The sequence below is a fragment of the Malaya genurostris genome, chromosome 1 (genome assembly GCF_030247185.1).
Source record: "Malaya genurostris strain Urasoe2022 chromosome 1, Malgen_1.1, whole genome shotgun sequence".
NCBI classification, from domain to species: Eukaryota; Metazoa; Arthropoda; class Insecta; order Diptera; family Culicidae; genus Malaya; species Malaya genurostris.
This window is the reverse complement of record NC_080570.1, coordinates 4,913,593-4,926,209: the sequence shown is the minus strand read 5'-3', so window position 1 is coordinate 4,926,209 and position 12,617 is coordinate 4,913,593. Positions and strand designations below refer to the sequence as shown.

Below are 12,617 nucleotides of genomic sequence, written 5' to 3'. Positions count from 1 at the left end.
GCATGCTTCGATGTCGTAGCGTTGCCAGAGATTTTCTTTTTCAACTTTTCTAAGCTGTCATGACGAAATAGTGAAACAGGTTAGGCTAAATTGATCATTCTGTGAACCAAACATTGAGGCTGCGAATGGTATATAACACTATGGGTCTCCGAGGCTCCGTTCAAAAGTCAGTTTTTCCAGCAATTCTAATACCTTTCTATAAAGAAAGGCAAAAATCGATTACTACTTCTTCAACGTTATAACTTTCGGTGTTAATATTCAATATTGCTCATCTATTGGTACCCTTCTATAGGACCTTCCACCGAAAGCATTCACGCTGAAATCCATTTCGTAAGCGTAAGCGAGGACTGATAGAAAAATTTTATCCAGTTTATACTCCGGAACGAATTTTAAGATCAATGTATGATTCAGCTGAACCTGAACCTGAACTTTCATCTAACTTTTTCTTTCGTATGCGCTCTAACTCATCTGTCACAGCTTCTTGTTTTCATTTGCTCGACAAGTTTCAATTGTATATTAGAAAAAAATTAAACGAAAATACAAAAATACATCTAGGACACTCTTGAGTTCCTCTGAATCTCCGAAAGGGTTACAGTAAGGTGATAGACGCTCTTGTTTTCAGCGTTATGGTTTAAATTTGAGACTCTTAAAAAAACAATACCGGAATTGTTATCAACTTCAAGCAAACTTGTAGGGAATGATAGAATGATTCTTTTATTGTTTGATCATTCAGTATAAGTTCGTAATATAAAACACCCTCCAGATTCAACGAGTTTATATACGTGAATATTTATTTCTTATGTAGTTTTTATGTTATTCACTTTTCGTCATCAATGATAGTAATTCCTAATTCTGGAAAGCCAACAAATCCTAGAATTGGAAATTTCCATCCATCCTGTTCCATTTTCGACAATGTCAAAATTATGACTTTTGAATCATGAAAAACCACTCACGACACGTTGTAATGATTTGTCTTGGACAAAATACGCAATAGCACCAGAAATACAGAAATATATTGATGCAGTACTGTTTGTTGATGTCCAATCTTTCAAAATTACATATAAGAACTGAATCAAAATTACAATAAGATCTAGAATCTGAGATTTGCCCAATGTCGAGTTCGATACACCACGAAACAAATTTTTAGCGTGCAGCAAAATTGCAAGGATAGGAGACTAATGTCCACACGAGAACTGAGGATTCACTCGGTTTTGTGGTTCCAAAATACATCGGTGGATGATGATCAATTAACAGAATTGCAATTTCTTTCTACCCACGCACCTCATATTCAGTGAAACCAACAGACAAGTAAAAGAGAACGCCATCGAGGCTTTTTTACACAAAAATTTTCTGTTCAACATCAGCATACGTTACGCCAAATTCATTCAACTACTGGGCGAATATTTTCTGCAGAACGGTTGCAATACCATTCCCCGCGAATCTGTCTCACGTACATGGAAAATTACACGGAAGATGGAACAATTATGCGTAGAACCGCCGTGAAGTACAGCCTCTGCAATATTGTACTCGAACGCAATAACATTCCCAAATGTCAGCCAAGTGGAATGATATCATCGATAGATGGATGGTTGATGAGTGATTGGTCGACTGGATCGTATAATAGCGATAATCGATGGTTCCTAGCAGCACGTCGAAGCTGTCCTCGTCGGTAGCCCAGTACTATAACGAACCTACAGGAATTTGGTTTGTGAAACAGGGAACTGTGTATAACCGTAGTTCGGCATGCGGAACTAACTAATCACATCCGCATCGGTTATGAAATCTGATGCAAATGAAAATGGACTTTCTAGAGGCTCCAACCGCACTTTTCCGATAGTTACATTGGTCAGTTAGTGCCAGAAGGGGTCTCAAGAAACTCTGATTTACATGCACACTCACGGTAAACAAACAAAAATCTATCTTCGTTTTGATAGCGAATGCAAGTGGACGTGTAACAGGAGAACGGAAACCCATATCGGTTACAAACAACATTTAGCGGCAATCTGTCAAAACACATGTCTCTGAGAAACGTATGCGTGTATACCTCAATTAAACGAAATAGATACCAATCATTTTCTCCATGTACAGGAGAGGTAGACCTAATTCACCCCTAGCATCACTAAACAAACAGACAACAAGTGGGGTGTTTACTGTGCGGATCTACCTTCCAAAATCACAGCCGACCACGGCGTCACTCATTCACTCATTATCTCGTCACCGGCATCCTTTTCCCGTTTTCTACCCTAGGATTAATTCCACATACACGCAGGTTTCTCTCTCTCTCTCTCTCATTTCGCGTATGGTCGCGTTAATTTATGTTTTCCACAAGGACCGAGACATCCAAAATATGCACGTGTACGAACAGTCAGGTGCTGTGTTGTGCGGAAAATTGCAATGAAACCGAATATTGATTTACCGCAATGATGATGAATTTGTCATTTTCCTTGTTTTACTTTATAGTAACACTTTCAGTGCATAGCACATGAGCCAAATTCCGATTCTATAAATAAACCAAACGAGCTATGATTTAGGAAAAAGTGTATTTTCAAGTTATGATAATACACCGTGATTAGAAGTTCTCGGATCATGAATTATTTGGACTAATTTTGTTGAAATTTAATTGATGGGTTTTACTTCAGGCGTTATTCTACTGAGATTTTGATCTTTGCAACATAAATCGAGGCGTTATGTTTCATTTTCATTTCAAGATTTCAAATATGAATTAAATTAATTGGTGTGATGAACATTTTTTTCACACGATTGCTTCATTTTATGATTTTTTACTTTAACTTATGTCTCAAATGCCTTTGAATAGAAAAATAGTAGGCCCAGTGAAATTCGTTAGACGATAAATTTTAATTCAATTAATCTGAATCATAAAAACTCTATATCGAAATCTTGCAAACACTTTTGTTATAAACCGTGGAATGAATTTTTATTTTTTTTTGTCAAAAAAAGGTTTTATTTAAAATATTTAGGTGGATCAATACAGCCTACCGTTGGATAAAAAAAACACTATTTCTAATTAGGAAATAAAAATTTCTCAGGATCAAGTATTGTCCTTCTAAATAGTTCTTGTTTTTCAATGTCTGCTTTTGACTTCCTATCAATCTAATAAGTAATCCATCACATCACTTGGATCAGAAGGTTCAAAGTGATATTCGGGTAGAAAATCGGAGTTACGAGTTTTGAATGAAACACTCTTCTCAAGTAACGCGTTTGCTGACCATGATTTATTTTCATGGGAGAAAACTTATTGCTCATGATTTGAATCCGTTTGATTATAAAATCATAAAAAAATATTCATGACAAGTTAAAATGATTGATTTCATGATTTTTTAATCATGACTGCAGTAACGTGCAGTAATTAACCAAATGCCTGAAGAACCTCATAAGATACAGATAAATACCTTGGATAACTTCCAACCCAATACATAGGATCTGATCTTTTTTTGACCCGCATTCAGGAAAGTAGAGCACAGTATAATTGAAAAAGCTAACTTACTTACTAGAAAGATTGTTAGTGTACTAAAACATGTTCACTACTACAATAGAACCGTACTACTGCAAATCTTTCTGTGCGTTTCAGATAAAGAACCCGTAATAATCCCATAAACTTTCCTCCCCGGTATCGTCTTCGACCAGTAGCCCAAAAGCATAAACCAACCGATTCAGGGGTGAAACTGATACGGTTTCATCTTTTACTCAGACCTGATTTGATACACAAACGGTACTGAACGGCGCCTGTCGATTTGACTGATGGAATATGCTTTTTCTGGAGGGTTCCTTTCTTCCGTTTCTGCTTACAATAAGTATCAGCAGGTAGGCATCTAATTAAAGCTGTCGACGGTGCGGAGTGAAGGGTCTTTCTTCTTGTGCGCTCATTGGAAAGAAGCCTTAATTCGAATAATTTTCGATGGAGATTCTTATCATTTTCTCTATAAATTCACGGATCAATGAATTCATTTATAGTTGATAATTTTTTTTTGCTAATCGATCTTGGTAACTTTTGCCTTTTGATCCAACTAACTTTTTTTTTCATCATCCAATATAACTTTTAAACAAGTATACTTGTAAAAAAAATGGTGAGGTTTTGAATGATTCATTGAGTTTACCGCTCGAGTAGTTTTTTTTCTGACTGAAGAACTGCTGAAAATTGCAGCGTTTGGAATGACATATCTTTACTTGTCCATCGAATATCTTAATTTCGAAGGCATCGAGATATCATAAATCTACCGTGATGAAATTTAGATAATTTAGTATAGATACGATTAGCACATAAAAACATATGTGTAGTCACAATAAAAATTAAATGTTATATTTTTCTGTTAAATACAGCCAGTCTTAATGCGTCCGCCATTTTATCCGCTTTAATTTCCTGTTAGCGTTCGAAAAAGGAAAGAAATAGAATCCTCTTAACAAGATTGCCAAACATACAAACACAAAGAAAATTGAAGGAGTGACGTGGTCGATTCAAAATCTACACGCGACCAACTGTCCTCAGGCCTTAAGGAACTGTGCTGGTTATCCGTTTTGTTATGATTTTACATGTTAAGCGACATACCTTGAAGTTTCTCAGTGGCTGGCTACTCAGAGCATTAAAGTTTCATGAAAGTCTATCTTTGTCTACGAGGGGTGAGGGTGGAAGGGGGGGTTTTGCAAAGTCTGCATAGTCTCATTTTTTTATTCACATTACGGAAGCTTATCAACCAAGCCAGAATTATGTTTCATTCATTCAGATTCGAAATAAAGAAAATGTATATCATGGCTGAAGTGCGAATTTCCGAAAAATATCTCTTTCCTATCGTTCATCCTGTAAAGACGTTCGAGAATCATTGTATCTCATTGCCGTTTGTTTATCTGTAATAACTGAAAATAGATAACACCTCCCGGTAAACGACTTTCAAAGTTGAAAATATAATTAACTTTCAACACAAATGGTACATTCCTGGGCTCGATCCTTTTCAAAATGAAAATAGTTATGTGCACTAAGCACAAATCCAGTACCCATGCGGTACCAAACCCCTAAATAACTACTATCTGTCGACGGTCAGAACGTCGTCACTAAGTTTATATGTAAATAGCATTAACTTTAGATCTGCTCAGCGGTTTATGTTGAACCGTTAGGTGGCGTTAGCAGTTCAACATTAACTGCTGACGCACTGATGAGCTGAAAGCGAAACGTAAAAAATGAATAGCATGGGCTTTTAGTAATATGATCCCACTGACACTACGAATACTCCAGGTCAGAGCAGCAATACATGACAACTGGAATGTAGTACTAGTTACCTTATGATCCTAACCATCGACCAAAGAGAGATCATTTCTAATAACTCTAAGTGCTAAGTAGTGTTTGTGATACTATACCCTATTTGACTCCAAAAAATCTTTCCAGGTTCGAGATCAAACACACAGTTGACTGATGAAACAATCTTTTGAGCCAACAACCTAGTTCAGATTACACATTTAAGATAACAGTGGGATCAAGCGTCGTCAAATATAAATATAACAAATTCTTCAATGAAAATACTTTTTCATCCACACTGCTTTGATCCCAAAATAAACTAAAAATTTTCTGTTGATTCTGATTCAAATTATTTACTTCTGGGAATCTTTAACTTTATGAAATAAATGATTGTGCACAAATTCAAATGTGCAAATAACAAGGAAACTTTTTATACGAATACTGATCCTTTCATGAGCTTTGCTCTCTGCTGATGAACCCTGCATTATTAACAAAATGGAATTGAAAGAAATCCTTCAGGTTGGTGCATAATTTGGTTCACGCTATTATTTGATAATTTAACAATCGAAAAAATTACACTGCATAGGGTGGTTGAATGGAAAAACAAATGTTTTGATTGTACAAAGAAACGTAGGATTACTTGTTTGTAACACTCACGTGATTGTAAATATGACCATGCACCCTATTCATCAAAATATACTCATTCATCTATCTAGCGTACCCAATTTAATCCAAAAATAATTACTCTCGATTGAGGTACATTCACAAGCTTTAATTCGGCTACACCCTTTTGGAAGGCCCGTGCTACCTATCTGCAGTTTATTATATATGTTACCGTTCAGGTGGTGCGTCTGTCGAAAAACCTAGCGTCCCGATTAAACGGTTCTTGGCATCGAATACCGAAGAATGTAGATATAGGGGTGCACCAGCAAAATATTTCGCATCAATTAATTAGGATTATGTCCCAACCATTGTAGCGCTGATGCACCCAGCCAGATACCGAAAACATCAGCCACCAAAAATTGCAGGAATCACCCTCTTCTGGTAGGCTTACAACAATCAGATTCGAGTTGATCATTATAATTGAAAATGTTTGATACGATGATTAAGTTTGAACCCACGCTGTGGCAGCGGACAGGTAGGACACCGTATAAAAGTTTAGAATAGGGATCGAGCAAGTATCCCCCTCACTACACCTCCCCGGGTATGGGAAACTACTGCTGAACTCGTAATAACAGTTTTCACCCTAAATGATAAGTCCAGTTTTGTTCTCACCTGACGTGGTACTCGATAGATGATACATTTTTGGTATAACACGTGTCTCTGCATTGCGTGAACTGATAGAGCACGTGCTGATTGAATGAAGAAACATTCTGGACAAAGTTACTATAAAATAGCTGCGATACATTTATTTTGAATAAGATTTTAATACCGTCCCCAGCGAAGACGACATCAAAGAAATAAAAATCTTTCCAAAGCTCGAGGAGGTTTGCTGCTATTATATGTTTTGCTTGATATTCAGGCTTATGGAAAAAAAACAGTTCACTTTCCTATCAGATGACATATCTGAAGGATAAAGCAAATTTTGCAATCCCCGTCATCTTGAAAAATACTACGACAGCTGCAAGTTTTCCCAATGTTGACAATTCATACGGTCGGTTCGGTTCCGGATCTGATCGATCTGCTGAGTTATATCTTTATCAAGCCTTAAATTGTTCGTAGTTTGTAGTGTAGGGGAGCTTGGTTTGATTCAAATCAATTGTTGTCCGTGATTTCAGATCAAAGCGCTTTTTCAACCACAAAAGAAAAAGTCTGTCGATATTTGAATTCATTGTGAGTTATCCGTTATGGAATCCACATGACCGGACAAAATGACCGTACGTTTTTCTTACGTAGGACTACGTTTTAACTTTCTGTATAGAGGTAAAAATTCAAAATTCGGAAAATTTAACCTTACAAATAAAGGTCAAGTTTCGACAGCTATGGCTCGACCACTTTCGAAAAGATTTTAGATATCATTACACCTACTGTTAGGAAATATTTCTACGTATCGATTCGACTAAACAAACAATAAATTTTTAAACAATAACGGAAACATCAACTTATTAAAAAAAAGTTGAATTTCCCATGTTTGTCAATCAATTTCGTATACATAAGTTCACTTTGCATTTCGTATAACATAGAAGCTATTTTTTTTAACAGAGCCCATAAACAATTGAAATAAGTATTGAGCCGACATGTATTCTGTGCGGTTCGTTAAAGCCTTAGAGAAGGTTGCTGAATTACTTTCTGTGTTCTTCTTCATGCGTCGCTCGCCCTGCTCGGATCTCAGATGGTCCTTCGGATTCGAAAAAAATGCTGGACAACATTCGTCATGCTCGATGTTCTTGATCAGTACCTCTACTAATCACCAACCTCTGCAAAGTAAACGGTCCTTTTCAGGGCTTCCAAAATTCTAAAATCAATATTTTCAAGAGTGTATTCCGCATAGATATAGGGTGCGCTATTTCTTATGTCGTATTGTAACACTCTATAATGATTGATTTGACTTCAGCTGTTTTGGAAACGTCAATCCAGTACAATTTCTACCGAATCGATTCACACCGAAAAAAAACGCGCTGAAATAGTTGAGTTAATTCAACGTGTAATATCCTGGCAAACAGGCGCCATCTGACAAAACTATTAATCGTTTAGTGTATATTTTGGCGTTTCGACTCATGTTTTCAGGAACCAATCATAGCATGGCGTAATGATGTCATCTTTTTGATTTCTGTCACATGACCGAAGGTTTCGATCGTTGCTTCACTCCTCGCATTCCATTCAGTAGCAATTCTGCTTCGATCGGTGAGAGGATGACAATACGGAACCTATAAATATATGCTATGTCACAATTTCCACTTTAGTGGGTGGTTGCCTGCGAATGTAACAGGTAGCTTGTCTAAAGAGTGGATGACAAAACTTAACTACATCCATTCACTCACTGGATAGTCTGATTAATCTAAATATTTTGGTCTTATGTTTGATACAAATCTTGCTTTCAAATGATGAATTTAGATATAAGTACGAATTCATGATTTATATCGTTTATAGTTTAATTGAATTAAATGCAGTTTAGTTTCGAAGTGATCTTTTAGTTCAGTGTAGGAGCTGATTGAGTACAAATCGAGTAAATAACAAATGAAGATAGACAGAATAAAGTTGAAGCGAAAGCTGGCATTCTCGTTTAGTATCTACAACTGGAAAGTTTATTTTTAAAGGTGCTCTTCCGAAAGTTACTCTCCTTGGACAATTTTGCAGGTTACTGAATTTCTGCGGTATAACGTTTGACGAGTTTGGTCATTTTCCGTATTGGTGTCTACAGCGGTTACATTCACTGCCTCTTTCCGTTGGATAGATAATGTTGAAAAGTGAGTTCTGTTTTTCTGGTGAAGAGTTCGCATAGAGAGAATTCAGACTACCAGAAATAAAACGCTTCAAAAGATTCGGAATAAAATTGTTAAAATTATCTTAAAGGTTTAATATAAATGAGTTGCACAGACTCACTTATACATAATCGTTAAATCCAATTTCACATAGTATTATAAGAAGAATTCGACCAAAATATATGCAATATTCTATTGAAACGATTCATAAATTTGTACGTTCATTAATTCCCGACCAAAAGACAAGTAGGTTTACCATTTTTCCTACAAAAAAACAGTATCGTGCAAATGATTCCTTAATGGCCATAAGTAAATTCAATAGATAATTGATTTGAAAAGTCGTCATTCAGAATTTCTGGAAAGGATAGAATCAATTATTATGAAAGAATCTAATCGTTGATATTCTCATTCGCAAACAATCTATGCGCATTGACTAGAATAAGTTTTTCGTTAAGTGCTTCCACCACAACTAAAAATTCGTACTTATTAAGTGAACTCAAGAATTGTTTAATTTTTAATGGCACAGGACAATGGGAGATCATAAACATGTTGTTAATCAACGATCAAGACTTGACGGTTTGGGCCTGAATGTGTACCAAACCAAAATACGGCCATTTTACCATTTTAAAGAGAACGAAACGCTCGATAGAAATCGATATCGCTGGAAATTGTCTCATTATTTTTGTCTACGAATGCGTCAAAAACAGGTTTTCAAAGCTATTGGTTTCAACAAATCGGTGTAAGACGGTCACACTGCGGATTAAATAATTCAGTTCTTGCAAAAAATATCCTGAACGGCTGATGTCAAAAAGAGGCAATATTGATTGGCCACCCAGATCTCCATATTTGACTCCTGCGGACTTCTTTTTGTGGGATAACTTGAAAAGCAAAATGTACGCCAGTTAGCCATAGACCATTGACGAGCTTAAGGCAAACATTCGTGCCGAAATCATCGCGTTTCCACCCAAGACACACGAAAAGGTTAAAGAAAACGCGAAAAAGGGCATACTTTGCATTGGCTACTTACTTTCTCATTTTCAAAAACTAGTCTAAATAAATTTTCAAAGGCCATTAACATTAACAGTGATTTTGACGTCAACAGTTCGTTAAACCCCTTGTAGTTTTTTTTTCGATTCATAAACGTTTCCGATTTCAGGAACAGTATTTTTATATCAACATCGATTTTGAATCATTCCTCATGTTTCGACTACTATTTTTTTTAAGCTTTATGAATTTTACTAAACATATCGATACCACTAGAATATGGCTCCTTTCAATGAAATCAAGAAAGACAAAACATAAATACATAGATTGAAATAATCAGTAAGGTTATGTGCATAAAAAAACATCAGTGCCAATCTTAAAGAACGTATTGTAAATCCAAAATAAACTAACTAGACAAACAATGTTACAAGGTGTAAACTACCACCACCACCTTATCCGGAGAAAGCAACTGCGAGTGCGACACGTGCGGCAATCTTTCGCGTGCCACTTACCGTCTACGGCCGTCAGCGAAGCGTAGGAGCGAACATCTTCATCGTCCGCTTCCGGTTCGGTTGCTGCTGCATCACATAGATTGCCGCCGTCTTTTGACAGGACAGAAAAAACCGCATTTGTTTGTTGGTTTCGTCGTGAGCATTGGTTGTGTATCGAGGTGTGGTGATTGGTATGAGATGATGTCGGCACGTGGGTAGATTAATTATAATTGCGCAAACAAAACGAAAAGCAATTAACGGAAACGAAATTAGTTAATGCGATGCATGAAATTAGGCACAATTCTAATTGACGAAATTGTAGCAAAGTTGTTGAAAAAAAAAAGCGAAAGGAGCTATGAGGTGGGGATTAACAAGATAAATACAATGTACAAAAACAAAACAAATTAACTAGTAATTAGCTGAGATAGGATAAAGTTAAGACTGATCGGTTCAAAATCGAACGTAATTTCCAGGTAACTGATTAAATGATTTTGTTTCAAGTAAACAAACGATCTTTTCCCCATATTTTCAACAATAAATTTTGATAAAAACAATTGAAAAAATATCAAAGCGACTTACCGGTCACCGTAATGTACTGAGGTCCCCCATCAGTAGGACTTTGAGCTTGAACAACTGCGACTTGAGCGGTCACATGTTGCTGCCCACCGGCACTGCCACCGTTGGCAGCTGTCGTCGATTCTCCATCCACCGCTGTCAACTGAACTCCGATTTTGGTGTCTTCCGATGAATCATTTTCCTCGATTGGTACAATGTCGATGACGGTTCCGTTTGGATGGATTACGATTTTTTTCTGCAAATTGAGCTGAATTTTATTTCCAGTTTTGATTACTGCTAACAAGAAGCGTCTTCGTAGAAAACAGTTACCTGTTGGATGATCTGTTGCAGTGTCAACGCCCCATTCTGTGTGCCTAGAAGATTAGCCAAGCTTAGATTATTAGCAATCAAACTGGTCGGTATGACTGGTGTGGCGGCCGGTTGGTTAACCGTTGAAGCAGTCGAAGTTGCTACTGCAACCGTCTTGCCGGAACCGTTTTTGAGCGTACTTGAACCGACGTTTGAGTCCGGGATGGCAATAGTTGCCGTCGCCGTCGAAGTTGTCGTTGAAGACGGGGAGGATGCCATGGGCTCCGAGGCATCATCATGCACGGACTCACTAGCCGTGGTTGACTGAACCGGAGAGGTAGTGGAAGGGGCAGACGCAGTGGAATTCGGGGCGATCGGAGTTACAGTTATGAAATTTCGTTGGGTTGCTAATCGGGTGGCCATTTTACTTTTGCTATCGGTTCGATATTTTTCTATCAAAAACTGGTTATTGAAATTCGTTGATTTTCTAATGGCAATATGTTCGAGTAGATATAATTGTTATGGCCCTGTATTAGTTTTACTAGATTAGTACGAATCGACTATTTAGGTGATATGGTATAAGATGTATGGTATAACGGTTGGTTTTTTTTTGTAAGATGAAACGCAGTTATTTTTGGTTTAAGGCTTTCTGGTGGCTAAGGGACGTAAGGTGATCTGGAAAAGAAGAAAAACATTACGCTTTATTCCCTGATGTTACCGCTTTTTGATTATGGTTTCAAATATCACTGAGCACTGAAAAATAGGTTGAGGTATTTTTGGTTTGAATCACACTTGCACTGAAGTAACTCTTGACTTTAGAAGACTGTATCTGACCAACACTGCTTACGGTCTTAGCGCATTTCGAAAAGTGATATAACGCATTTTTCAGACATTTTTCCTTGAAGACCTTCAAGTTCACACTCACCTTATACTCTGAACTACCGACACGGGGTTTGTTGTTGTCGATCGTAATGCCGTTTTTCATTGAAAAACACTGGTGGCGTGTATTGCTCTGGTTTTGCACTTTCGAGTAGAAGTGCAATTTTTTGACGGTGTTTCATTGTCATTTCTGCTCGAAAGTGCCAAATCAGAGCAATCCATGCCACCAGTGTTTTTCAATGAAAAACGCCATAAGTTTCCCTACCACGCTTACTGTGATCCTTCCGAATGATAAATTTTCGACTATCGATATGTTAGAGAACAATGCACACGAGAGATTCAGCTGAAAACCAGTGAACTTGATATTTTTTAATCTGACAATGTAACATTTTCTAACGGGGGTGTTATACGTGCAACTAATCATTTACACAAATATATAAAACATACGGATCAGTTTCATTAAAAAAAATCCACTCGAAACAACAAGTTATCGAGCCTACACCAATCTCCCCTACTATTTCCGAGAGCTTACAGTATTGAACGAAATAACGAACACAAGAACATGCAATCGAGAATGACCTAAATCAAGCAAACTGGAACAATATTTCCCAATCCAAATAATCGTTGATTTTCGTATGTTACCAGCGTTCTACTTAAGTACCTTGGGCCCTGGCCAAAGACCACGTATGAAAGAGCAGGCATTTTCAAGCGCATTCAAAACACACGTTCGAA

General features: G+C 37.1%; 1 protein-coding gene across 3 annotated transcripts in view; it reads right to left on the bottom strand.

Moving 5' to 3' along the window:
* Positions 1 to 12,617, bottom strand: part of LOC131430785 (DNA-binding protein RFX2) — a 52,464-nt gene that overhangs the window by 30,718 nt on the left and 9,129 nt on the right. For 2 of the 3 annotated variants that reach the window (XM_058595996.1, XM_058596013.1), the window contains exons 2-3: positions 11,028 to 11,681; positions 10,722 to 10,965 (exon numbers count right to left, since the gene is read on the bottom strand). In XM_058595996.1, coding sequence (XP_058451979.1) covers positions 10,722 to 10,965; positions 11,028 to 11,429 — 646 coding nt within the window. In that variant the 5' untranslated portion in view covers positions 11,430 to 11,681. The remainder of the gene's footprint in view (positions 1 to 10,721; positions 10,966 to 11,027; positions 11,682 to 12,617) is intronic. The other variant, XM_058596005.1, reaches the window with a different exon arrangement.